Source organism: Nipponia nippon, unplaced genomic scaffold (genome assembly GCF_047370975.1).
Source record: "Nipponia nippon isolate SJK-2023a ecotype South Korea unplaced genomic scaffold, ASM4737097v1 scaffold_1, whole genome shotgun sequence".
In the NCBI taxonomy this organism is placed as follows: Eukaryota; Metazoa; Chordata; class Aves; order Pelecaniformes; family Threskiornithidae; genus Nipponia; species Nipponia nippon.
Genome location: NW_028262290.1, coordinates 91,275,651 through 91,302,486, shown reverse-complemented (window position 1 = coordinate 91,302,486; position 26,836 = coordinate 91,275,651). Strand labels below are relative to the sequence as shown.

Genomic DNA, 26,836 nt, shown 5'->3' with positions numbered 1-26,836 from the left:
TAAGTGAATCTGTTCATTTCCATTCCTATCATTTATTGGAGGTCAAGAGTGAACACTGACACTGTCAGTGAACACACACGAGTGAACACACAGACTGACTCTGGAGGTATTGCAGGCATTTGACGCTGGTTTTATAGTGCTTTATTCTGAACAGTAATTAGGTAAACCAGTACTGAACATATGCAGCAGGCAGTCTTTAGACAGAAACGAAATCTGATTACCATGATTTCATATGGAATTTGGAGACTGGTAATTACAATGTTAATCTCACTCAAGTTGAAGTCCTTATTTCATTCTCATGCCTCAGACATTAAGTAATTGTATGGAGTCTCCTTAATGCTGAATCCAGAACTAGAAATGGCAGATAATCTGTGCATGAAAAGTATGGCACTTCCAGTATTAATTCAACTGTTTTCTGTCCTAGAATTGCATAATGTTCTTTTTCTCAGGATATATACAACAGAGCTCCTCGTAGCTGCAGTGAACTGGTCCCCTCTTCCATGTTTGAAGGGCAATGAGTCAAAAAATCCCACACAGCAGAGTCCAGCCTCCCCAACCTATGAACTGACGTAGCTCACTCTGAAGAGTCTTCTGGGTATACGTTTTGTCACCATGATTATTGCCTCTTGCATCCATAGGTCTCAGTGCAGCTGCTGTTTCACAGATGCAAACTCTGATGCTAGCCTGAATTGTCTAGCTAAGCTGCAGAACTTGGGTGTTGTTTCACTGGGCTTTGGCAGGGTCCAGTAGGGCGCCCTGGACCACCAGAGTGTAGCCAGGTAGAAGGGGAGGGCTATCACACCACATGTCCACATTTTCCCCTTCTAGGCAGTAGGAATCCACAGAGCGTTGGTCACAAGGGAGAGTGGTTTGGCTAGGGAGCAGGAAGGTAGCTCTTCCTCCCAGAGCCCTTTCCAACTCCTGGTCTATCTAAAACAGGCTCTCAGTTCACTTCGTTTTGGGAAAAAGGTGTCACAGAGGAACAAAATATACTTGTTGCTGAGGCTGGGATACTTCTCGGTAAAATACGATGTGTTCTTCACAGTGGGAATCCTTCAGCTTAAAGGGATGAAACATAAGGAGATAAACTAGCTCTGCTGCATATGTAGAGTACATTGTATTACCCAGCTGATATATGAACCCCTTAGATTTCCTTTCAAGGGTGATAGTCAGGACGCCAAGCTTTACAGGAACATGCACCACCATAAATGTAATTGTGCTGTTTCATAATTAATACACCCTGCTTAAGGGGAACAGAATCGGCCTGAAAGAATCACATTGCGAGTTTTGTTATGCCTAAACAAAAAGATAAATGGATGGTCAGCTTTAAATTCATCTTTGTGTTGCAGAATCCGATATCCTGGTACCTCTCGGGAGTCGCCACCTTGTTCATTTACTTCCAAAGAGACTTTATGGATGATCTTTGATAAAATGACACCTTTTGTCTCACACATCTCGGAGAAATCTGATGTGCTGTCATTGAAGACATTCGTCATTCCCAGGCTTTCCAGAAGCGGCTTCAGGTCATAATCACCTTCCACGCTAAACTTTGGAAGAAATACATTCACTTTGGTGTTGGCCATCATGCTGGGATTGGTCCACTGTAGTAAGGTCTCGGGGGTGAGTGCCTTTTCCAGCTGAAGACATAAAGGAACAAAGGAAATTAATGAGCAATCCAAGGAAAGAGAGAAAAAATAAAGACCATTCCTGAACTTCCCACTCCTATCAAGCCCCCAAAAAACAAAGTCCAAAAGGCAACCTTTGCTTTTGAATTCACAACTGCAGAATTCAGGGTTAACATACTCTCGGTTATATTGATGCAAGTGTGATTTAACCCATCGGACAAGCCTCTGCAGCAACTCCACTGTATGTGCATGCTCTATTAGCCCCTTACAAGCTTTTGACAGGCAACCACCTCAACCACCATACGAAGGAACGTGAGAAAGATAGTCCCTACCCAGGTTGCACCCAGCCAACTAGCAGATCCAAAAGTCTTGACTCCTGACCCTACAGAGTAACGAAATTGCTGGTATTTGGGACAGAAAAAGACTCCAAATCCAGAGCCTGATCTCAATCAAACATGCAGCTGTTTGAGCAATTTTTTAAAAACTGGGAAGTGAGGAGGCAGAATCTGGGCTCACAACAAATTGTATCAGGAAAGGCCTCACTTGCATTTTGAGATATATGTGTTCTGTAATTTACTCCTACGTATAAAAGTACCTTACAGCTGCAAAGGCAGATTCCTCCTCCCTTTAAAATGTATGGCCAGTTGCAGCAAATTACAAAGGAGACTTGCGTGATCATCTGTCTCTTAATCTTTAAATTTTGAAGAGAGGTGAAAATATGTTCTAAAATTTTCATAGAGAAACGACATAACAAATAGTTGTTCTTTAGGAAATACCTTATTAATTTTCAAATCTATGTGCAATTGTAATAAAAAGTGGTTCATTTTCAGGCACCTCTGCTCAAAATTAAAACCTAGAGAAGTGTAAGACCTTAGTAAAATAAATCACGGATACATGTCAGATGAATAAAACGAGGACACCAGAGTAAATAATATCATCAGCACTACTGAGTACTCAGTAAATACGATTTTAAGCACTTTTTACTATAGCAAGAACAAAAATCTTAAGATAAAAATTATTTGGGGAGTCCAGATTTTCAAATTGATGCAGATTCCTAAAGTGCATCATGGGCGCCTTCTGCACTTTACACTGTCTTCTGTGCACACCATATCTAAAACCAAGTCTTGTTTGCAAGCTCACACTGGGCCAGTGGAAACAATGATGTCACAAATACGAGATCAGGAACAGAGAAACAGAATGAGAAGGTAAATTCACAGGAAACTTACTTTTTGTTTCCTCCTATATAGTACCTAAATAACAAAAGCCTTCCATAAGCATATGGGATTATAAGCAGGCTGTTTCCAAGGGAAGCATCATACCAATTCTATTTTTTTCTCTCACCTTCTCCAAGCCAGTGGTCTCATCTTCAATCTCTTTGGGCAGCAGAATGAGCATACTTATATGTTTGTTAAGGCATGGAAGCTCAAGGATGGCAACATTTAATTCTTTTACGTAGCCCAGGCAAAAAGTAGCTTCCAGATTCATCATTTGCACTGGTTTAGTTTCAGTCTGCAAAACACAACGGAAACAATCTAGCATTCCTATTAATTTACAAATAAGATGGCGAGAGAAGAAAGCTTGTAAGCTTGCATGGAAGTGGTACATTGAGTTACCATCAGAGAATTTGTTGGCTTTCATAGGTATTGAAACCAGCTCTAAGAGACCCTGTTGGCTTTTTACAGTAGGCAGCTTTCCAAAGAAAAGTGGAACAGAATTCTACTTAATACAATAGCCACATATTGGGGATGTGCCTTAAAAGAGAAATTTACTAATATCAGTAGGCTTTTGTGCCTGTTTCACTGAGTGCTACAAACTATACTGTCTACAGCGCATCGTAATGCCAGTAAGTGTCAAGCACTGAGCACCTCTCAACAGTGAAAGTCAAGCTGATCACACAAATAATTGATATTTTGGTTCAGGAGCTGAAACAGAGTAAGAAGACATTTCAGGCTTACCTAAAGCCCTATGTCTTTGCTTTTCATGAATGAAAAAAAAGAAAAAAAATCTCTTTATTTTATAGGGAAGATTTACAAACTGTTCTGTTCACCTGGAAACTCATTTAATATTCAGATTCAGTAGAAAAATGTAACTTCAGGAAAAAAAAAAACTTGAGATGTCTCACTTAAAAATTTTAGTGTTGATGATTGTATAATTTTAAAAACTTTTTTAGCTGAAACTGTTGGCTGATGTGGTAATTTATGAATATTTTCTGTGCACCTGAAACTCCACCTTTTCTCTTTCACACACACATATATATATATATATATGTATTTGGAGTATAATCTCTTTATCTCACAAATGTTGCCCAGCTTTGTATCTTGGTTTACAGCTGACTGTCTGATCACGATATACTGGTCAGAGATTCCTGAAGGCAATAGCCACAGGTGCTTCACCCACTTGGACCTCGTGGCTAAGCAGGGCTGATATGCAGAGGGCTGCAGTCCTGAGCCTGACTGAAAAGAGGGAGATTGATGGGGCACCATCCCTGAAGAGGAAAGCGCAGGGCCAGCACCTAAGGGGTGTACTCAAAGAGACCCCACGGGTGTAGATGTTTCACTAGCTCTGTCACCACGAGAAACGCAATGTTTTGTGCTTCACCCCTGCTGGTTTTGGGATGCAGCCTCTGGTACAGGCTGCAGTCTCTTGGAAGAGGCTACCCATGAGAATGTGCATCTCCTTGTAGGCAATGGCTGCTTCTGATCACTTGTACTCAGCTCTTGTTGTCTAAATATACTAACAGGACAGTCTGTTTTCACGCTGGGACTTTGAAAGATGGATGTGAAAGCACCAGCAAAATTTTAAAACAACACAACAAGCAAACTGGTTTAGGGACTCTTGCAGCAGCACATAGGTTTAGACAGAGTCTAAGAATGCCATGGTAATAATAAACATTTCTCATTTTCTCTTGTTGGGATTTCCTTAGCTCAAAGTTTGCATTTTCTTAGTGGAAACAGTACTCCTTTTTTTTTTCAGAACATACCTTGTTGACTTTAAAAGGACATTCTTTGATCTCTGCCTCTGGGAACTTCTTCATCCAGTTTGTGACAAAATAAGCTGCATTAACTAGGAGGATCTGAGTCTGATCGCTTACACTATCCTCATTCAAAATATTCTCCATTTTGCCTGCAAACAGGTTTAAGATGGTTGTTAATGCAACAATACATTATCAGTATATCAATTGCTTCAGCTCAATATGGAAACATTTCACTGAATTAAATAATTTGTGTCCTGCACCTCACAGGTAAAAGTTTTTAATTCTAATGGAAAATTCCAAACAGAAGGACTTACTTAAAATTGCAGCTTAATGTTTGAAATGGGATTTGGGATCAAGGCAGATCTTCCAGATGACATGTTTTCTTGGCTTATATAGCATGGAATCAAAAATATGTCTACTGCTTTTGTTCAGTACATTAAAGAAGGTACTGAATTTTCAGTGAAATTCAACAGGTGTAAACGAAAAAGCATTTGTCATTTGGAAAGCAAGACTTGAAGGGAAGTTCCAGATTAGCAGCTACTCATTTCTAGACTGATACATGAGAATAAAATAACTAGAATAACAAAAAATGCTGCTCTGATTATAGTTCATAACCAAATACTGCTACAGACTTCAAAAAGAATATGGAAATATTGTGTGCCCCCTCGGTCTGCTTTAGACCTGTTCAAGCACAGCCATAAAAGACACTGAATTCAGAGTGCTGAGGAGGCAAGTCCTGCCTTCGTGCACAAATTGCACAGGCAGGGCAAGGTGCTTCCACATGGGCACCTATGTCAGTCTGGGAAGTACCAGACTCATGCACCCATATTTTCATATTTTTACCACATGAGGGCAACAGGCAGCAACCGACCCCAAAGCTACCCATGCACAGGCTGCAAACAGGCTCTGTTATGGGTGATGTGGGCTCACATGGGCCAGGGCTGGACCTCTGTCCCCACAGACTGGACAGGGTCTGCCCAGGGACCCTCACAGTCACCGATGTGCATCTCCTGAGACTCGGTCCAGCAGCTGGTGGCTCAGCGGTACTGCGGGAAAAGTGCCCACAGCCCCATTTCCACAGGAAGGCAAACAAGAGACACACATCTGCTTGTGGCACCCTTGCTGGCACAAGCGGCTGAGCCGAGCTAAGCTGAGCTATTAATGAACAGCCTGAAATTCAGAGTCCAGCAAGTACTTCCCATTACAATAAAACTTTTAAAGGAAACCAGGGCCTGCGTTTGATGTATTGATGTCCGATGTTTGTGAAGATCCACTGCCAGGAGCTGTCGTTCCCCCAAACTGTCCTGCCATAATCAAATGTGAGCAGCTTTCCCCAAGGCTAATGCAAAGTCAGTCTCACTTTTCCACCTTCAGAAATGCTGCAGTAGTAAAGTTAGTGATTTCAAAACAGGCTGACATTGCTAATCCTCATGAATCCAAATAGTAGGTCTAGTCCCATTGCTTTCACTATGTATTTACTTCTAAAAGCATTAGTAAAGAGGTGTCACAAGGACAAAGACCTCTTTCTCCAAAGAGGCAAACAGCATCCCCAAGGTTAAGCTGTACTCACCATCAGTTAGCTCTGAAAGGGATTTGTTGATCTTCTGTCTTGTATCCTCAGATTTTTCTTTGAACTCCACTAATTCCAGTTCAGATGGAAAAGGCCTCTTTGTGGAGTTGACAAAGTCCTGAAAGACACAAGGTACCAAAGTCATCTTTGGTTAAATGCCATCCACTCAATGGCTCTTTACAGAACCTGCAACATCAGCTTCACCACAGGGTATTTAGGGAGTTTATGATGGACACCTATTAAATAACAGCGGGTGACAACCAGGATGCACAGCTGCATTCGGCACATCGCTCCCAAGGTTGTCTTCAGTCCAGTGGTGTTATAGCAGCAGCTAAAGTAACTTTGGTACTGCAGTAGTGACCACGTTGCCAGAGTTTGAAAGGATAAAACAACCCTAATTCCAGGCCTGGGTAAGAGAGAGGACTGAGATAAAGGCCACGGGCTGCTCACATCATGTCTGGCCTCACCAGATGAAACGTTTATTGCTCTGGATGGGTAGTGACTTTTGCTGTAGCAGAGGCTGAACAGCAGGCAATCTGATTAGAGCATCATTTAAGCATGTTGAGTTTTCTGAAACATCACTTTTAGGCTGATGTTGTCCTTGCTTGGGGCCCTATTCAAAGGCAAATTTGGAGAAAAAAAAAAAAAAACAACAAACCACAACATTTTTCTCAGTTATTCATAAGGTGCATAAGTTATAAGGCCAAACACCACCTTCCTCGCTTGTGTTGTTTCAATAGCCAGGCTTCTGCCTCCTCAGACAGATCAAGAAAGCTACAGCTTATGCAGTAATTACTTGGGTGTGTGAACTGGACACACAGTTGCACCACCACCTTTTTTTAAAACTCCTTTTTGCTCGTACTTACAATGCAAAGACCTTGATGTGGCATAGAAGTTATGTTGCATTCAAAACCTACTGAGCTACTGACCTAAAGCATATTAATGGAAGAATTAGAAGTGTTGCAATAGTTACATAGCTTGGGGTCAAGCAGCACAGTCATCCATCCTCCTACAAACTTCTATGGCAGCAGAGAATATTATGTTGTTCATCATCTGAGTCTAGTTAAGTAAGAGCCAAAAGTGAGAGAATTTATTTTAAATAACATTGCAGTCTGACACCATAACCTGTCAACATGCTGGCCAAGCAATGCATAGCACCAGGGCTTTTCTGCAGTACTTACTGTGGTAGGATTAAGAGACTTGTCCACAAAGAGCCGTTTGACCATTTTCAGTGCAAAGAAAGAGCTGAGTTTGGAAACATCTGAAGTTACTGTTTGAAACCCGAAAGAAACATCTTTGACATCTTGTAAATGGAGTACCTGTTAAATGAACATAATAAAATACTAAGCATCTTTTTTATTATTATCTGAACATTCCTAACAGCTTAGCAAAAAATAATGCTAGTTTGTGCTCAGAGCTGTGGCTTTTCATATTTAAGCTAACAACACAGCCTCTTGATGTTGCTACTCAAAAATCATTTATTTATTTGACAACCTCACATAAATCTAAAAACCTGATCCTACCAGAGCTTTAACCAAATACATTTCTTTCCTGTGACCAGTCCAAAGAAATCAGTAGAGCTGTTCATGCTGATGATGTGGCTTAGTCGATTAAAGATCTGTAGTATGGAGTCATAATGTTTTCACCAAACTTACATTCCTGACCAAAAAACTGGAGCTTTTAAGCCAGATAAATGAGGGTCCCAGTTAGTCTCCTTTCTCGAAGTGGGCTACACCTTTAAAAATGGTGTAAAACAGATCAGCAAGTTTTCTGATTGCTGTGACTGATACATGACATCACATGATATTTCAGCAAAAAACGATCAGATAACTATGTCTGTTTCGGTAGGCAAAGTATGAGCTGGAGGTAGGGCTGCTGACCCACACATGGCCACCTCCCAGCTCCTGGGAATGACAAGTCCAGTTCTAGGAAGTGCTGGGGTGACCTAAAACTCGCTGCTTTTAGGCACCAGAGGTGAGAGGTTACTGCTGGTTTTGTTTGAAAACAACCCTGTAAATATGAATTGCACTTCTAATGCCTGCTTATTACAGGGTCTTTGATGGTGGCTGTTTCATTACAGGCAGCCTGCCCAACCCTCCTCACCTGTCTCAAATTCCCGCATGAGGCATAGCAGAAGGAAATAGGCTTCCAAGGACACAGCACCAACACAGCTCTCATAGCCAAACTCCGCAGTCATTTCCTCAGAAACAACTTTCTCAACTTATTTCCTTTTCCTCCAACAGTTTTCTTTCTTAGCATGTTAAGTGCACAAAGCTTCTGTGCCTGGAAACTACGTTTGGGGAGAAAGCTACGCTACTGCAACTTTTCTAGCTGGGAGAGCTTTTGGCACAAGTTTGTTAACTGATATTCCAGAGTAAGATTGCCAATCTGGCTCCTTTTGTATCTAGTATTTAAAACCCAAGCATGAACTCAGGGGCAGGCAGAAGCTAGAATAGACATGGAAAATAGGAGATACTACATTTTAAATCATACCAAGTAGTCCTTAGTATCTGTAGTCAGCACTTTTTATATACCACTTGAGAAATATGAAACATAAACGCGCTTGTGTAACAGAGCTCCATTTGCGGATGTGTACATTAACTTATGGGATGGTTCAAAGCAAATTGCAGACACAAGTAAAAATGAAATTAATGGCAGGTTAATATTTTCCCATTAGAAAGACAATGCTTGAATTCTGAAATGGTGAGGAAGCTGCAGGGTGTCATTTGATTTTTTTTTTAAATCTGGAGTTAATTTTAAATTTTTTTTAAAAAACAATGCTGTTTGTTTGGAAAAATCTGCAATGCCTAGAAGATCTTCATGGATATACTGCTGTGCAGCTCTGCGAATAGCACAAGACTCATTGTAATCTGTGGCATGAGTGGGGGCACAGGAGGCTGTGCTCGGGGCTACCTTCAGTAAATGAGGAGTACAGGGAAGAATTCCCAAAGGAGGGAAAATATATTCAAATATGTAGAATGTCCCTCAAAGCCAGGTGATAATCAGCACATAAATGCATACTGAATTTGCTTCTCATCCACCTTTAAGTAACGGCAGAAACTGTGGGCAGCCTCACTGGGATAAAAAGGAACTATGCAAATCTCTGCTTACGTGGAGGCAGCAGAAGAGGCTGCAAGGCTGCCTCCCTGCACCACAGAAGGGAGCTTGATAAACTGATTGCATCGTGACTGCCATGCTGCACCGTGGTGTTCGAAACCCCTTGAACACCATGAGCTGCTTATAAGGAGAAACATGGTTGAAGTTGTGCCCTCTTCTACCGCATCCGCCTCCTCTTAGTGGTATTGCGGGAGAAAGGGGAAATGTTAGTGACAGGGCTGCTAAGCATACTTGCTGCTGACAGAAAATGCCAACATTATTTCCAATTCTATAAAGCTTAGGCATTCCTGAATAACAAAAACACAATTATCCAGAAAATGCAGTGATCTTGACTGTGACTTGCAGCCACAATCAACACTACGCTAAAAGGAGACAAGGCTTTAATGCAACTGCTGAGGACTCTGCCATGTCCCCTTCCACCTTGTACATGCTTGAGAAAGCTTTTTCTTTATGCCAGATTTTCAACCCCTTTTGCTGTGTGGGGCCATGGAGTGTGGAACCATTCAGGAATTTCGGATGGATGGTTTGCAGCCTGGCTTACAAGAGAATCAGATGTCCAGTAGAATATTAACAAGAATAAATAAGAAAGCCACCTCCAACAGCTGTATAATTTTGCAGCCACAGAAGAGGATGCTGACAGCTTACCTGTTTCATCTGGTCTGCAGTATCACCTTTCGTAGCTTTATATGCCAGAGCCAGAGACGTTGAGGTACACAGTGGGGCAAAAATAATATTGGCTGTTTTGTCCTTCTCACACAGTTTTTTGAACATATCAACTGCAAAGGCAGTGTTCGCTAGTTGCAGAGCGTCCATTGTCATCCTGAAACAGAAAAGGGAAAAGAAAGATGACTCAGTGTGTAATTCTAGCTCCTGCTGTGGTGGGGCTGGGTCAGAGCAATGCAGGAGGCTGGATGCCAGTATGAGGACTGGGCAGCTTGAACATTAAGGGAGAGGAGAGGAGGGCCTGACCAAGCCCATTCAGCTTCAGAGCACACTGGCAGCTCCTGAGGAGTGGGGAAGGTCTCATCCATGTCCAACCAAGGAAATGAGAGTGGTTCAGTAACAGCCATCATCTTCAAGTGACAGCTGGCAATGCCACGTGTTACATGGAACCAGTATTACCAGAAGTGCTTGGGAAACCTGGGTAGGTGAGGGTGACCCATCATATTGAGTCAAATTGGATCACATATGAATTTAATCTGTTTTTAATTGATACTCTTAAAATGTGCCAACTTATAAGGTACTTTGCCTACGCTCTGGGCTCTCCAGGCTCTCAGACGGGCCTTTAATAGTCTCATAATCTTTCCTGTCTCTTGCTTCATGGCTAATTGTTCATTAAAGCTTTAGCTTTGGTACGTGTTCTTCCTCTAAGGGATGATTCCCCATTCTCCCTAGCCTTGCTAGAAGTCTCCAGAAAGCTGTCTGGTCCTGTAGGTTGAGATTGTCCTAGAAACTTAAAGGAGGCCTCCTAAATAAATACTTTTGTGTGTCCACTCATCACTTACATTGTTTTAACTGCAAATATTTTCCTAGCTGTTGTTAATGACTGCAATTGCCACAGGGCTGTTAGATGATCTGTGCAGTCAGGAATGGGAAGGGTGGTGCCCAAGGGACAGTTGCTGCAGTCCATGCTCTGGGAAAGCCAGAGAGTATTCCCATCTTCCAGACTGCTTTCACATACCTGAAATTGCACTTTGGTGTAAGCACATTTGTGTAGATTCAAGCTAACAAGGGAGAACCACAGAATTTCAGTCAATAGCGCAAGTCTGGCTTTAGACCAGCAAGCACACAAAAGACGCTGCCTTTGGCATAGTGAATTTGACACTACTGTGCCCCCAATATCATGTATCCCTAAAAAAATAGGCAAGCTGTTAAAATTGATGTTAAACAGCTCCATCAAAGCTATTGACAGAGACAGGAAGGAAATGGAAAAGATGAAAATTGGAAGAGACTTCAAAAGGCATAAGAGTTCACACAGAACCTAAAAGGCGTCTCCATCATTTGCTCTCTCTAGGAAAATCGGCAAAATAGTGGAATAAATATGGTGTAGAGGGGTGATTTTAAAAGGTGTGTTCTTATCCAGACACACACCTATCTACATTTGCATTTCAGGCTCTGACACTGAAGATCTAGGGGTCCATTTTATCCTATTATGAAAAGGAAAGTCAGTTATTTCTTACATTGGTAGGAGGTTTGCTAATCTTTTGAGAAGCACCTTAAGGACAGGGATTTCTCTCCAATAACTGACCACTTAATACTGCAGCCTCAAACATTTACTTACCTAGTTCATATCATTTGCAGCCTAGCCAAGAAAGATCTCACTGGGTAAGAGTAGAAAGGTATGAGAAGACAAAATGGGGAAGAGGGACCATATGGGCAGGGAACTGTCTCCAGCAAGGTACCTTTCTTGACCGTTCACTCTCATCCCGGTTTGGAAAGGCACTTTGAATTAAAACAATCTCCTATTTGAGTGCATGTGTCATACTGCCCAAACTTGGCTGAACATCTGACACCATTGTAGAGAGACGCTGTGCAGCAGTTGTGGTGCTTGACAGTAGTGAATGACTTCCAAATAATCTGTCATATTTATACATTTTTATGGGAGTAACAGAACGGGTGCATAATTTGCCTGCGACACAGTACAAAAAACACTTTGATTTACTTGATTTGATTAGAGAAGGCCTTTTACAAAATAAATGTCTTTATTTTTATGTTAATTAACTTATACATGTTCTTGGATCCATTTGGTAAAGCAACTGGTTTATTTGGCAACTGGTTTATTTGGGGCTAAAAGATGTTGTATAAAAGGTTGCTGAAATGCATTGCACAATCTAATTAAGTAAATAAAAAAAGATACTGGCATAAACCCAAGGCTTTTTAAATCCATGTTTGAAAAGCACACCTAACCAGCACTGCACTCTCGCAAAACATTCTGACTGTTGGTATTAGCAACAAACTGTTTGCTAACAAATCCCCTCCCACTGGGAAAAAAAAAAAGGAATTTGTCTTGAAGAGGGGAAACATTAAATATGTATCACTGAAGAAAGTTATCCCCACATAAAAATACAGAGGAGTATGCTTTGCAACATCTAGAGGCTTTGCCAGAACCTTGAATTCAGAATGGGTCTGGCTGGACTTGTCCATTTTCCAGTAGCCTTGCAGTGCCCAGCAGCTGCTTGGTAAAGAGAGATTACCCATGTGAGATCCCCTTGTACAGTGTCAGCAGGCGTCGAGCTGATGTCAGAGTGAGGTTCAGGAAACACGTCTCAGAGATCTTATGGGTGTAAAGGGAGAACTAAGCGCCAGCCCAGCACTGCAACCACCTGTCTCATTTACGTAGTCACAATTTCTCACGTATGAAAGCAACTAATTACTAGAAAAGTCAAGCTTGCCAGAAACCATGGGCTCAGCACACACCTTAAAGGAGGAGAGCTTTGGGCAGAAGAGTGGCAAAGGACAGTTGAAACAAATTTGAAGGACAGAGACTGCTGATGAGGGAGTAACTTGGAACAACAGGGGCAAAGGAGCAAATGTAAAATCATCCTTAAAAATGCCTCTCTGCAGTTGCTCATCTCAGATGTGCGCCTTTGTGTCTGTGCATGTCTTAAATAAACTCCCTTGCATAAGCTGCCTATCTTATCTTCCCCATTAACTCAACCATTCACATACGAACACACAACACATACATATACTTTGTCTCCTTCTCTCGCTCTCTCTCTGCTACCCCCCTCAGCTAAAATTTGAAGATCTGGGGCAAGTACCAACTTCCCAGGTATTTCTTAGCGAGGAGCTGGTGGAAAATTACCCAGGGAACCAAGAACGTGTCATTCAACATCTACCACCCTCAAGAAGACAAACAATATGAAGAATCTCACAATGCAGAATGAGGCATACAGTTCACCTGAAAAAAATGTTATTTGCTAGTGGGGTAGAATATCATTCTTTAGTGCTGGCTGGCCTGATATTCTATTTAGGCCTCTGGATCTTCCTTACAGGCTAAAAATCAGTATGCAATCATAACTGCTTAAAAATACTTCTTGTTCCTTTCTGGCTTAATAATGCAAATGCTGTGCTGTCATTCTAACATTAGTATTTTCAGTTATATTGGCAAACCTAGGGTGATTTTAAGATGTGCATGTGCTATCCTTGGGTTGCAAGAGATTCAGAGTAAGAAAATAAAATAGGAAATTTTGCAAAATTGAATGAAACTCTTCTTCCTTATGCCAGTGAAAAGCTGTATCATGGCTTAAAAACTCTTCTTTTCTGACCTCATTGGCAACTCTGATACTGTTTATGTTGGATCATTTTCTACAAAGTTTCGATTTTCCTTTTCAGTGAGGAAGATGGGACGTATTTCGTGGTGAAACTTTTACTTACCTTTTGTTCATCCAGTAACTGCTGATACTCTCAAAGCTGCTTTTGTGCTGAGTGAAACTATTTCTGGTAGTGGTAAAGATCTCCATTCTTATATTTTCTTTCTTTTAGTGCTGTTTTTGAAATAACGCCCATTCAGAGAATTTTGTTCAGGGGAAAAAAGTTCAGTTTCACCCTTAACCTTGAATGACGGGCTGGATAGCAAAGAACAACCTCTATTCCACCATCTTTTCCAACTGCATCTGGTCAGCCAGTTTTTTATGCTTCATTTATTAATGATGTATGATATTTAGGAACTCATGACGTTCATATTCGTGAAAAGAATTTACTGTAGTAAATATTACAAGATCTTAACCCTCGTTAAAGCCTTGAGCATCCCAAGCCTTGTGAGTCTATTAAAGCCAGTTCCAGTCAAGTGAGAAGGGTTGAGGCTCCCATCAAGAGGAAAGCCCATTAGCTGCCCATTAGCAGTCTTAGAAATCAGACACAGCTCCTGAGTCAGTAATCACAGGGAACCCTCAACCAGGGAGGAGTCAAAAAATTGAAAATGAAATTTTAAAAAGCCCTGCTGCATGGATTCTTGCTGAGTCCCTCCTTTCCCGGGAAAGCGGTACGTCAGCATTTCCAGAGAGGCCCGCGGCACTGGGGCATCTCCTAAACACAGGTAGCCTGTAATCCACCCAGCTTTTCTTAAAACTGTGACTCTGTCACAGCATTATAGAAACATTTTCAGATACAGAAGGGAGCTGAAAGGCTACTGAACCAGTTTAGAAAAACCTGATTTAAACTTGTTTATTGGTATAAGACACCGTTTTTGCTTAGTCTCTCTTGAATGCAACAACAACAAAACAAAACAAAACAAAACAAAACAAAACAAAACAACAGAGAGGCTTTGTTTACTATCTGCTTACTAAGAGAAAAGCTAAATATAGCTTATCTTTTAAAAATATAATCAGAAGAATAGCAATGTCTGTGTGGAAATGTCTGACAAGTCAAGTTAGCTATATGGTAGGGATAATCTGATAAAGCAGAACAAGCATTTATTTTATTCTTGTCTCGGTTAAGCAGTCCTTCCAGGAGAAGACACCTGTGGCAGATAAAGTGTGGACAGTGCTGGCCATCCAGTGCGGGGGGCGGGTGGGGGGGGGGGGGGGCGCATATTGGGTTTACAGCTCAGGAGCTGTGAGTGCCAGCGCTGCAGTCTCTCCAGTTCAAACAAACCTCCACCGAGAGGACGACTGATATGAGACAACCCACATGCATGTTTCACGAGTGAGGCATTAATATTTGAAACTAGCTCAAGCATTTAACATGACCCCGCTTCAGCTCTTACCAGCAAACACAGAACAGAAAGGAAATAAAAGACTTCTGTGAGCCTTTTCATCTTACTTCTACACAAATAACAACTCTCCACCTGGCAGACTACCTGGCTACGCAACAAGGACACAATTTCCTCTCAACAGACATTTCTTGGAGGAACACAAGACATCAGACTGATGTGGGACCTGAGCGTCTCGTATGGTTGGGGAAAAAGCACTGTCAGCAATACGGCAGGGAAAGTCACTCCAGGAAGGAAGGAGAGAAATGCACCACTGCAATATGCTCTGTTGTACCTCAATAGCCAGCGAATTCTTCAAACTAAATGGTCATACTGAAAAGAAATTGGTAATTACTGGACCAAAGTTCCTGCCCTTCACTTTAAACAAATGCGGATTAGTCACTTGATTAATAACTCAAAGCAAACAGAGCAGAGCCTACACACCTCTGCAGAAGATGACAGGAATATTCCTCTGTGACAGAGACTTACAAAACAGTGTAAATCCTACTTTGACACAGGGAGCATTTTCACAGCTTCATACACAACCTGCTTTTTTTGATATGGGGAAAGCCATTTGCAATAAACCACGATATTTTAATAATTGCTAATGTCCTTGCTGTCTCACCTGACAGATCCTATTCACCACTTCCAATGAAGCTTATATGAAATATAGCATAGCAAATGCAGCAATTTGGGGATGAAACCAAAACATTGTAGTTTGGGAAGGCTTTTTTGCTCCTTTAATTCCATATGATACCTTTTTGTATGAATTTCCTTACCCCACTCGCTCTACACAATTATGTTTCACAATGGAGATTTTTAAACTATTAGTTAGGCATTAGTTAAAGTACCAGAGGAAGAAAAAAAGCTGTACTTACTTTGCAAGGCTATTATCCTGGTAAACGAATCAATGAAGTGGGTACAGCACGAAGAACTAGCTACCCGTGCTGAAACCTTGCCGAGCAGAAGACTCTGTTAGCTTGCCTGCTCATTGACACCACTCCCACTTTCCCAACCTTAATTTGTGCACAGACACACTCCCTCTCACTCTCGCTTTCTTTTTTTTTTTTTTTTCCCCCTTAATCATTCTTCACGGCAACTCCTACCTTGGAGGAGCGAAATGATTCACACCAGAGTTGTCTTTGCCTGCCCAGCTACTGAAGACAACAACAAGCTCTGGCAGGAAAGAGCAGCCTTTGCACGTTGCCTTCAGCAAGCGCAGTACAAAAGGCACCAGACAAGAATGAACGAAGACTAGGAAGGAGAGAATACAGGAGTGGATGAGCAATTAAAAGACCTTCGGAGCAAAACCAGTACTCCAAGTTACATTGGAATTGCCGCTATTTGCAGAAAAAATTGTAATTGTGAAAAAGACACCCAGGAAGACAACCGAAACATGTAGGAGTGCGCGGCTGGGCACTTTGCATCTGTATATTCATTACGACAGTGTCTTAACTCTGTCTTTGTAAGGGGTGTATTTGGTTGCCTTAAAAGCCCAAGGCCAGACTGGAGTTCACGCTCAAGGAAAAATATCTGCCCTTCTTGTGGCTGCAAAGCAAGAGCTTCCTCCCACAGGCAGCCAAGTCCTCTGCAGGGGAGCAGCCTTCCCTGCTGCTAGCTGTCCCCAGAGGTGGGAGGGGAACAGAAAGTCACATCCCTTCACCTCCAGGACAGGGACCACTAGGTTAATGTCCTACAGTCCATGTTACTACTAATGAACATGACGGGGTGGGAAAAGAAAGTGAGAGAGACGTGATGGTGCAGCCCACCAGGTCTATTTTTATTTGAAAGATGTACGCAGTCCTTAGCAAGGAAGAGATGGCCCATCCCTACTCTGCACCATTCCCTGGTCGGGCAGCTGAGCTGCCTGCAGCGGGGAACACCAGCAAATACTCCCTGGGAGGCCATGGCTACACTTCAGCCCCCATGAGGAAACAGTGCGCCACACCACAGGCACAGCTCAGGTTCACACCTCAGTAACCCCAGGTGGCCCTGCATACGTTTAGGCAACAAAAGGTAAATGCAAGATAATTGAGTTTGCCTTCAGGTTTGCAGTGCTGGCAAGCCCAGCTGCCCAAATGCAAGGGCTAGGAAACCAAAGGATGTGTTTTCACCGGCACGATGCCTCCTTGGTGACAGTGGGAATTGGGGAGCTGTTACCTCCTTCTGGAACGACACGTTCCTGTGTTGCTTTGAGCATAAATCACACCACGCTACGGCATCCTGATCAGGTCCTACCCATGTTTCCTTCCAAAAGGCTCCTAAGCTCTTATTACCCCAAGGAAATTATATTTTACTTTCTGCTGTGATGCAGATGGGGTTCACCTTCCATCATTACCAGACAGCAAATTTAAAATTTGTATGCTTTGCCATAAGTGAATTCATAACAAAGACAGGGCGTGGATATGTTTAAGCAATTAAAATAAGATACAGGCCAGCTGGCTAAACTGTGCCATTTGGGCCATCATTGTTATGTATCTAATTATGCCTTCTGTAAGAGAAATCTACAATAATGTTGACTGCCAGACTCTTCTTAGATGTCTGCAGGTAATCTAAAGCCAAACATTGCCATCTCTGCAGGAGCAAACTTTCCTTCAGACCCAGGTCTACCAGGTATGATCACTGTAAAGTGACTCAGGGGCTTCTGGATAAGCTGCAGGGAAGTGGACAACAGCCAGACTGCCTTAACAGAGACAGCACAGCTCACCAGATCCATTTCCTGGCTAGTGATATGTGGGAAATACAGATATAAGTAGGTGCATCAGTTTCTTTTAAAGGCTGGTCAGTGGAAAAGGGAAAGGACTCTACATTGCCAAGCTGGAGGTGTGTAAACATCACTTACCCTCCACTCGATAACTGCTCTGTGATAGCTGAGGTCTGGCACTACCTAGCTGTACAGAATCCTTCAGCCTGATGTGGCTGCTGCGGAGATATTAATTATTTCTGGTCATGGTGCCATGAAACTAATAATCACTGCTGCAATTGTGATGCTTCAAATGAAGGAGTCCACACTGGCACGGGTAACTGAGCGGCTCAGAGGGCAGTCCTGCTTCCCCTGAGAACTGATATTTTGGGCTCATTTGCTGTTGGAGGTAATGTTAAAATAACTGTGACTTCCCAGTAGCTTCTTATTCATATTTATGGGAATTCCTGACATATGACTGAGCCTTACTTATAGCCCAACTAGGAAGATGTGGAAAAGCAGATGCTAACTTGAAAAGTAGAAGATGCCTAACCTCAGGTAGCTAAGGGTTGAAAGGGACAAGAAGTGAAGCAGTTCTCCCCCAGTCCAGGAATGCTCTTTCTCAGTCTGACTGAATGACAACTACTTGCATCAGCTCCCCCATCTCCCGCATTTACCTTTCACTAAATTAGTCTTGGCCAGTTTAATCTCCAAGTATTTTCAACCCACAACTATTATGACCCATATTTCTGTCACCAAGTTAAAAAAATAATAGAACCAATAACAGGATTTTTCCTTATAAAAAAATCAAAACTATTTTTAAGCCCCCTGTAAGCTGGACACCTCCTCGTGTGATATTATCTCAGAAAATAAGGTAAATAAATAAGGTGGAAACAACGGGTGTGTGACATGGAACACTTCGAATATTAAAGTCTGAAGCCTTGTAACACAGACAAGTTACAGTCTACTGACGAAGTAATAACTGAGCTTTTGTCCTCACTCTTCCAGGTCTTCAATAGGCCAAGGAAAAACACAAACTAAGACCTTGCTGGACACTAGGATCCAGCAGTTACGTATGTGTGTCTTCACCTATGAAGCAGCAAGCCGGAGACGCTTCATTGCAGAGGGACGCGAGCAGCCGGGTGACTCTCCTGTTACTCAGCCTGCGTTCTGCCCTCGCTCCCCGGCTCTCCTTGCCACTCCCTCTGAACACCTCCTAGGAACGCTGTTCCTACATGCTGCTGGAAAGGAAAGAAAAACAGCCTCCTTCTCTCCGCTCTTTGAACAAGCTCATTTGGGTGGAGGGAATACTCCTCCCGCTCAACACAGCATGGAGAACTATTTCAACTATTTCAGAGACTCAAAGCATCCACTGTAGTCTTTTTTTTTTTTTCTTCCCTCAAACTCACTAATGCTCAGTGCATGTCTGATTGCAATTAACGCTGTCACGCTTTGGAGACCACACGGGAAATAATCTACAAGTGGGACTGAATAATGACTGGAACAAGCTGGTGCATTCTTTCTACACTGCCAGTCATGAAAGGTCTTCCAATCGAGTTACAGCTTTCACAGTAAGCTGTGGATCTTGCAAGGAAGCCAATGATAGGAGGTCATTTGTACACTTTTATTTTGATTCAGTGACCTACACAATTAGAAAAATTCAAAGGGTAAGACTGCAGTGTCTGTAAACAGGTATACACAGCGGAACTTTTCATAGTCCTCACATAACGTGGGTCTAGATTACTATTTAGCAGTGGGAATAAGCCATAGCCAAAATATTTTTCATTTTCCTAAGAAATGCTAGCAAAGATCAGACCGACAGTTATAAAGCACAAGTTAATTTGAAATTAAACCACCACTTAAAATAATAAAGTGTTATTCTATGGCTCCATTGAGAGAGACACAAACTGAACAGTAACAAGCTGTCTCTCTCTCTTTTCTTTCTTCCCAAGGTGTTTGCACTGATACGCATAAAGGATGGTGTCACATAGCAACACACTGATGCAACATGTATGGTAGCAACACAGTTTTCTTCAGACATGTCTGCTGACGTAGAAGTATTACTCACTCACTTCTAATAACGGCCAGGAAAATAATTGCTCATACTTACATGTGCTTACCTTTGGGTTTTTTTTTAGTGAGGCTGTTCTGGACTGGTGTATACATTTCATCATTGGGAAAAAAATGAAATAGGCAACGAAACAGCTGACAGCTTTCAGTGAGACCAAAGCCTTTAATTTGGTGAATGGGAAATGAATGATCCCATGTGCTGGAATCAGGTTGTTGAGGATCTGACTGTTTTCCCTAAAGGCGTTGCTCCCAACACTTAGCACTGGGCATAATGCTTGGTGCAATACAAACAAATCAGCTTAATAAAGAGGTAGATTTGACCGACTACTTGGAAGAGCTGCTGAAAATAGCCTCGCAATACGGCTAGGAAGTCAAAAAAAAAAAAAAAAAGGGAAATCCATATATGTAAAAGAGACAAAAAACCCTGACACGTTATTCTGAAACTTTATCTTTTTCCCGCTCTACAAAGACTAAGATCAACTTCTGTGAAACAAAAACGGAGAGACAATGCTATGGATTAATTACTTCTCACTAAAGCATCTGTGGATCCACTCCTTCCAGGAAGAAAAAATTTTGAGCCCATCCCTGTGTGCACTGCTGGTTCAGGGTGCCATCTCATGGGGACACAGATAATATCCTTTTTCCTTTCTCACTGAGGCCCGCAGTTACTGCACCAGCTTCCTTTGCCGGGCTGGAACTATGACTCAAAACCACTTGCCTTACGTTTGTCCCAGAAAAGATGCAAACACGCTCACATTTGTCATATTTCCTTAGTCATTTTTTTTCCATTTAGTGATATTTTCAAATCTTTGAAGTGCCACTCCCTATTATTGTTTAGGTGAATGGATTCACCTTATTGAAGCCGCCTTACCATGGGAGTACTGTTACTGAGAATGCTTTCTCTACATATCCACAATTTATTGTACTTGATTGTAATCTGTGGAGGACCTCAACTAGTGAATTACTGGCAGCATAATAATCCATCAGTAAGTTCCTAACTAAGTATAGGAGCAATTTTAGAATTACCCTCCTTCACGTAGCAAAATAAAATCAGTATGGGACTGCTCCTGTGACTAGATCAATGTGGAAACTCTAAAGAAAGAGGAGATCACGTTGACATAAGGTAAATTAGCAGAAGTACCTTTCTCAAGAGTAGTAAAGGGAACAAGCAGCCCTCTCCCTCAGACACCAAACTAGTTGTTTTAACTCAGAGCTTCAGCAGTTTCTGGAAGGGATTACACGACCTTCGCTGCCCGCCGTAGCAGACCTGGACTCTGACACACAGCTTCCCTTCCAGCTCTCTGTTTGTATTACTCCCTTAAGTGTCTCCTTATAAAGTACAGATGAAGGGGGTATGAGAATTGGGGATTTTTTTTTCCCCTCTTTCTTTTATCCATTGTCACCAGTAGATGAGTCACTTTCTTCTGTAATCCAAGCAGTTATGTGTCTGTGTGATTAATGTGGGTGAAGGCATGCACTTTCCCCGAGCTGTTTAGTGCAGTTTCACAGCCTGAATATATGCATATTAAAGGAAAATAAAAGCTTAGAATCAATATTTGCTGAAGATTTCACTGAAAATGGGCGTGCCTTCACAGGCTGAATTTTCTCCTGTTGTGCACCTTCAGTGAAGGATGGAGTGAAGGCCTTTGTTGATCCCTGAATGCAGCTAAGACGAGGTGTGAACATGTTCATTCTTGCTTCTCCAGTTGGTATTTGGCAAATCTGTTAAAGGCAACCAAATCATAGTGTGCATTCTTATGCGCTACTTAAAGGAACACACCCTGCACGTTGTCTGTATGATCGGTAAATTATAGAAGTTATACCTGCAAACCTATCTTGACTTCCAGATGTAAAATTTACAAATAATGGTCCAAAACCCCAGCTAATGTAAACTGATTAGTGCCCAAGAAAGCAAGGGAGCTACTCCCATACTCAGCAGTTGATTCAGCTCATGCCACCACTAACCCAGGACTGCTAGACTTGCATCACAAAACACATAGAAAAGAGTATTACATTAGCCCATAACAGGAAAAGTATTAAAAAGTTGTAAATTGTAAAAAATTATTCTATATCTTACAAAAGAAAGTGCTAGGGCTTGATAATAGAATGCTTCCTTTTCACTTTCCCAGTTACATTTACCCAGGCAATAGGTAGCCCACTGAGAAGTACCTTTCTTCAGTCCTTCTGAGATCTAATGGTCTCATTAAGCTCTATGGGGAAACTTCAGAGGATACTGCATGCATACTCCAGCAAGTTAATAAACTTATTAGCACAGTAACATTAACATTTATGTAACAGGAGTAGGACATAAAGACGCAATTAAGTAATGCAAATACCTATCCATCTGTCTATCTAAGATCAAGATTCAAAGCACACTGTGAAGGTGGCTACCAGCTTCCGTGGGTTTTGGGTAAAATAGGGCAACAGACTTGTTAGTGAGAATTGTATTGAAAGGTGTGGAGAAAGTGTTGTATACGTGGAAGGATTATAGACACCTTATGGTAGAATAATAGCCTGGTTCAAAGAGCTTCCTGCTTAAGATGAAAATTATTCTGCTAAAAGTGGCTTGGATGAAGAGAAAATTAAATTACTTCTCTATCCAGTTTCTGCTGCTTTCCATACAAGACCTAATTAAAAGGCTTAGGGATTAATAAAGCAGGATCTAGGAGGGAAATGCTAGCCCAGAAATCTAGTGCAGACTAGACTGCAGCAGCTGCACAGCCTGCTACTCCTAGTACAGCTGCTGGCCTTTGGTGGTTGTGGGACTTCCTTGTGCTCCCCTGAGCCTGCATAAGTAAGAGGTACAACAGCAAGCGTCTTGCCACTGTGGTGCTCATCCCCCAGGACACCACCATTGCATCTTCTGTACTGTGGAAAGAGGGAACATATGGGTTGGAAGACACCTTGGATGGCCGCACTTCTTCCTACCCTCCCATGAATTAAACTGTGAGAGTTCTTCTGTATTTAAGGTCTTCTGCAGTTCTGAAGCAGAGGGCATGTTTACACCCTTACTTCTTAAAATACTATTTTGAAGAAAATGACAAGACAAACCATCATTCAGAAGAAAAATGACTTGAAGGAGCTGCACTACGGTCTAGTCCCAGACCAGTTCTCCTCCCCTTTATCCCCTTATTCATTCAGACGACAAGTCATTCAGTAATGTTGTAAACACTGCTCTCTACAGTCACACAGGCAAAAAACACTTTGAATTTAGCATGAGAATAAAGTCTGACGGAAGCATCAGAGGTAGCACGTCAGTTTTAAAACTTACTCATGTAGTGTGACTCTCTGTTTTGCAACAGCTAAGTTCAGTTATTCTGCTGTATATTGGAATGGCAAAAGTTATTGCCCTGTCATCTGTGTAGAGGAGTCTGGTAATACTTTTAAAAGTACCTACTGGAGCGGAACTGCTTTTCTGCTTCTCATTGCCTAACACAATTTGGATTTCTGGTGCTCTGGCAAGAGTAAACACTACAGGCTTTCTATTGCACAGGAGAGCAGACTCCCGGAAAGAAAATCTGGGTCAACTCACAGATTTGTGTCTTTTTAAGACAGTGAGACACAAGCTGTGACAACCAGCTGGCTGGAACACTTGCATAACACAGGCTGTAGAACCTGATCTACCCATTTTATGAGACCCATGGTTTCTCTTTGGATTACAGCATATATTTTTGAAAAGTCTGGCAGTGATTAAAAAAGACCCCCAGGTGACACAATATCTACAATATCCTTAGGAGTTGTTCCAAAGATTCTACAGGTCATCAAAATCTTAAATGAAGGCAACGTGAAGCAATCCAAAGTACACAGTCCAAACTTGAAGCTTTCTAAACTTGAAGAAACATTGGCTGGGGAACATTTTTTAATATTTTTAACAATAAAATCTCTAAAGTGAGTAGGGCTGTAAGCTTGTTAAACACTGTTACTGTGAAGACAGTTCAAAGAAAAATGTTGCTACACCAAACTCAGCAATGCATAGCATAAAATCCCTCTCTCGTATATGGGTAGAAGAGTTGGCAGTTCCAGCTGGCAGAATTGGATATCTTAAATGAACATGAGTCAACCAATCCAGCCCCGAAGCCACATCTGCTCAGTCGTGCATGAAGTCATCATTGAAGACATTTTACTCCATTCAGCCTCAATGAGTTAGCAAGACCTGACATATGAAATGCTATGCAGAGAAAACCTAGGTGAAATGTTTATCCTTGGCCTGTATACAGAATGCCAATATGAGTGTCCCTATCTGGTGAGTTCATGATGAGGAAAGCCTCAGAAATCCCCAGACTTATGCTGTGTAGGGCAAATATTACCCTTGAAGACAACACAGCAAAGCCAAGAAAAATATTGTTTCAGACTTCATTTTTGTTCCTGACAATTTCTGCTGGTACTCATGTAACAGTAGAAAAAAGTCCTGAAATTCGCTATGCTACATGTTGTTCAAAAACCACAGAAGTAGTCGACTGTATATTTCACAATTTAAGAAAATAAGCTACATTTTTATTTCTGTGCTTTGTCAAAAGATAAAGTGAACAGTTTCCAAATATGCCCTCAGTTATATCTGCAAACATTTTCTCAGGCTATTTTCCTGATGTGCTGGATTAATCTCACTATGAAGTACAGGCATGTACATCTGGAGTCATTCCATTGCCTAGAATAAAGTAGCTTAGTCCAGAAGATAACACATTTCATACATACACACACCTGAATCAAAATCATAGTGCATCTTCAAGCATTTACATATTTTGAGTTTCCAAGTTTAAAAACTAAACCAGAAGTAGAGTGAAAATTAACATAACTGAGAAATCCAAAGAGTTTAGCTCAAAAGGTATAAATTTAAATTTTCTTTTCCAGGGAGGTACAACCAAACCCATTACTGTGCTATGCCAGAAAATATATTGCCATCATCCACCACAGACTTTTAGTGCCTTCCCAGTGAAATGGATGAGCAAGACCAAGGTCTACCAGCAGGCTTCACGTTCTCTCAAGCCAGACCGTGAAACTAGGAGACGGAAGAGGGAATGTCAGTTTTTGAATGCCAGTTTTGCAGAAGTAGGTGATTCATCCTCCGAACTTGGTTTAAATTGGATTCTTCTCAACAACCTGTGACCCCACAGCCCTGCCCAGACATGCCGGGGCTGTGTCTGACGCCACTTCCCCTCATGGGGGCTGACCCTGACCCCCACCCTGAGGGGGCTGACCCTGACCCCCACCCATGGGCCCACGTCCCAGCCCGGCCTCAGCTCCTCCCCAGGGAGGTGCCCGATGCCCAGGGCTGCGGCTGCCCCGGGTGCCCCCAGCTGCCCTGCTGCCGGCTGGGGCGGTGGGATGGGCCATGGCCATGCCCTGACCTACCCGAGGAGCCACCTCAGCTCAGATTTGCTCAAGAACTGATCATTCCCATGGAACAAAATCTAAAACTGGTGGGTGGTAGCAGCAGCAGCAGGTTGCCCCAGCTGCGAACCACCGGGAAGGGACAGGCGGCACATGGAGGAAATCCCTGCCCAAAGGCCACTTCTCCCTCCCCTGCACCTGTGCCAAGCCTGCAGGCTCTCCTAGAAGTGCTGTGTTTGTCCAGGGAAGCCTCTGCCTCTCCACCCACTGCTTTTACCTCCACAGACACAGGGGAAGGGGAGGGTGGGAAGGGGACACATCAAAGCGGAGAGGTTCTGGCTTTCAAAGCAGGGCTCTATTTTCCTTCAGTTGCCGCTGCGGCTGCTGAAGAAAGGGGTGCAAAGACCAAGGGCTCTGAGAAAAGGATCCCTGACCTGTGGTGGAGATGCTTGCACTGACACCTCAGGCCATGGGATGGGATACAGAGCCTGAGGACCACTTACTCCGTAAAATCCAGTGCTTCAAGTCTTGCCCTGAAGCTCACCCTTGCCTCTAGTGCCATAGATGTAACATGGCTTTAATTTGGCTTCAGCCTTTCTGGTACTGAGTACAGCTTTAACTCTTTTTTTCCTGGGCTCCGTAGCTATACGACACCCTCTCTGCACCCAGAGCCCTCCTCCGCAACACTGGCGTGGTTTCAGTGCTATCAAAAGTGGTTACAGATGGCAGCCATCCACCCGGGAATACCGTAGCAGCAGTACTCCCAAAGGCACGACGTTACAGGCGGACACGCTCCCGAGGACAGCTGGTGGCTTGGATCTCTTAGAACAGCAGGGCTCCTGCTTTTTGGCCCAGTGTGTTTCCCAGTGCAGAGGGGGAGGCTTGCTGGCCCTGCAGCCAGACGGACTGTCTCTGCTCAGCACAGCTGCCCTGCACGTCCATTGGAGGTCCAGTCTCGTGTGCATGAGCTCATTGTGCGTACGCCAAACTGGATCAAGGTAACGTAATGGGATTTGGACAACCTGAATTTTACTTGCTAGTTTTGTTACTGAGAGCCTTTGTTACCTCGGGCAGATTGATCTTTCTGCATCATTTCATCAGGTAGAAAAATATAGAAAAATGCAGGTTATATTTTCCTACCTTTCTTCTCTGCCTTGCCTACCTGCACTGTTAAGTTCTCTAAGGCAGTGATTTCCCTTAACTGCATGGCTCTCACGTCATCTAGTTAATACCGAAGTCTCACTCTGATACTACCATTAGTTGTCTCTAGCTACCTCTCAGCTGCCACAGTGGAGGAAAATCACAGATATAAGGCCTGGCTGTGCTGTAGACACGACTTGTTTTACTGATGTATCCCTCTGTTCTTGGCCCAAGGTGTTCACGCAACGTGCAGCGGGGACCCCTTGCTTCCAGACCAGGAGACGGCAGCAGGAAGCGTTCTCCACGACAGCTTGCTCAGCCTTAAGCAACACAGGAGATCACGCGTGCCTGTGCCACCTAACGTCATAGCAATGTGAGCAACAATGCCCCAGGCAATTAGGAGATGGGCTTAGCTGAGGCCAATAGGTACCTATATTAACATCTTTAATATGTTTTGTTTGCACTACACTTAGTTGTACACAATCATTATGATATGGATTCTTAAAATATGGTAACACAGGAAGTTCAGCACTGGGAAGTATTAGATAATGTGACTGTACTTGTCCCTCAAATTGAAGTAATACCCTTGGCATGACACTTCATTAGCTTCTCAGGAATTAATCTTGATGTCATTACT

The 26,836-nt window shown here is 42.6% G+C and overlaps 1 protein-coding gene across 2 annotated transcripts; it reads right to left on the bottom strand.

Annotated features, from left to right (window-relative positions):
* Positions 1-134: 134 nt before the first annotated feature.
* Positions 135-15,960, bottom strand: SERPINB5 (serpin family B member 5). 2 transcript variants are annotated; one of them, XM_009475475.2, is made up of 7 exons: positions 15,857-15,960; positions 9,932-10,106; positions 7,351-7,488; positions 6,170-6,287; positions 4,606-4,748; positions 2,967-3,134; positions 135-1,637 (listed from the first exon to the last, which is right to left on the bottom strand). In XM_009475475.2, exons 2-7 carry the CDS (start codon positions 10,103-10,105, stop codon positions 1,245-1,247), a joined length of 1,134 nt encoding a protein of 377 aa, XP_009473750.1. In that variant the 5' UTR covers position 10,106; positions 15,857-15,960; the 3' UTR covers positions 135-1,244. The 2 variants fall into 2 exon arrangements, with proteins under 2 accessions (XP_009473750.1, XP_087593216.1); XM_087737090.1 differs by lacking the exon at positions 7,351-7,488.
* Between the last annotated feature and the right edge of the window lie 10,876 nt (positions 15,961-26,836).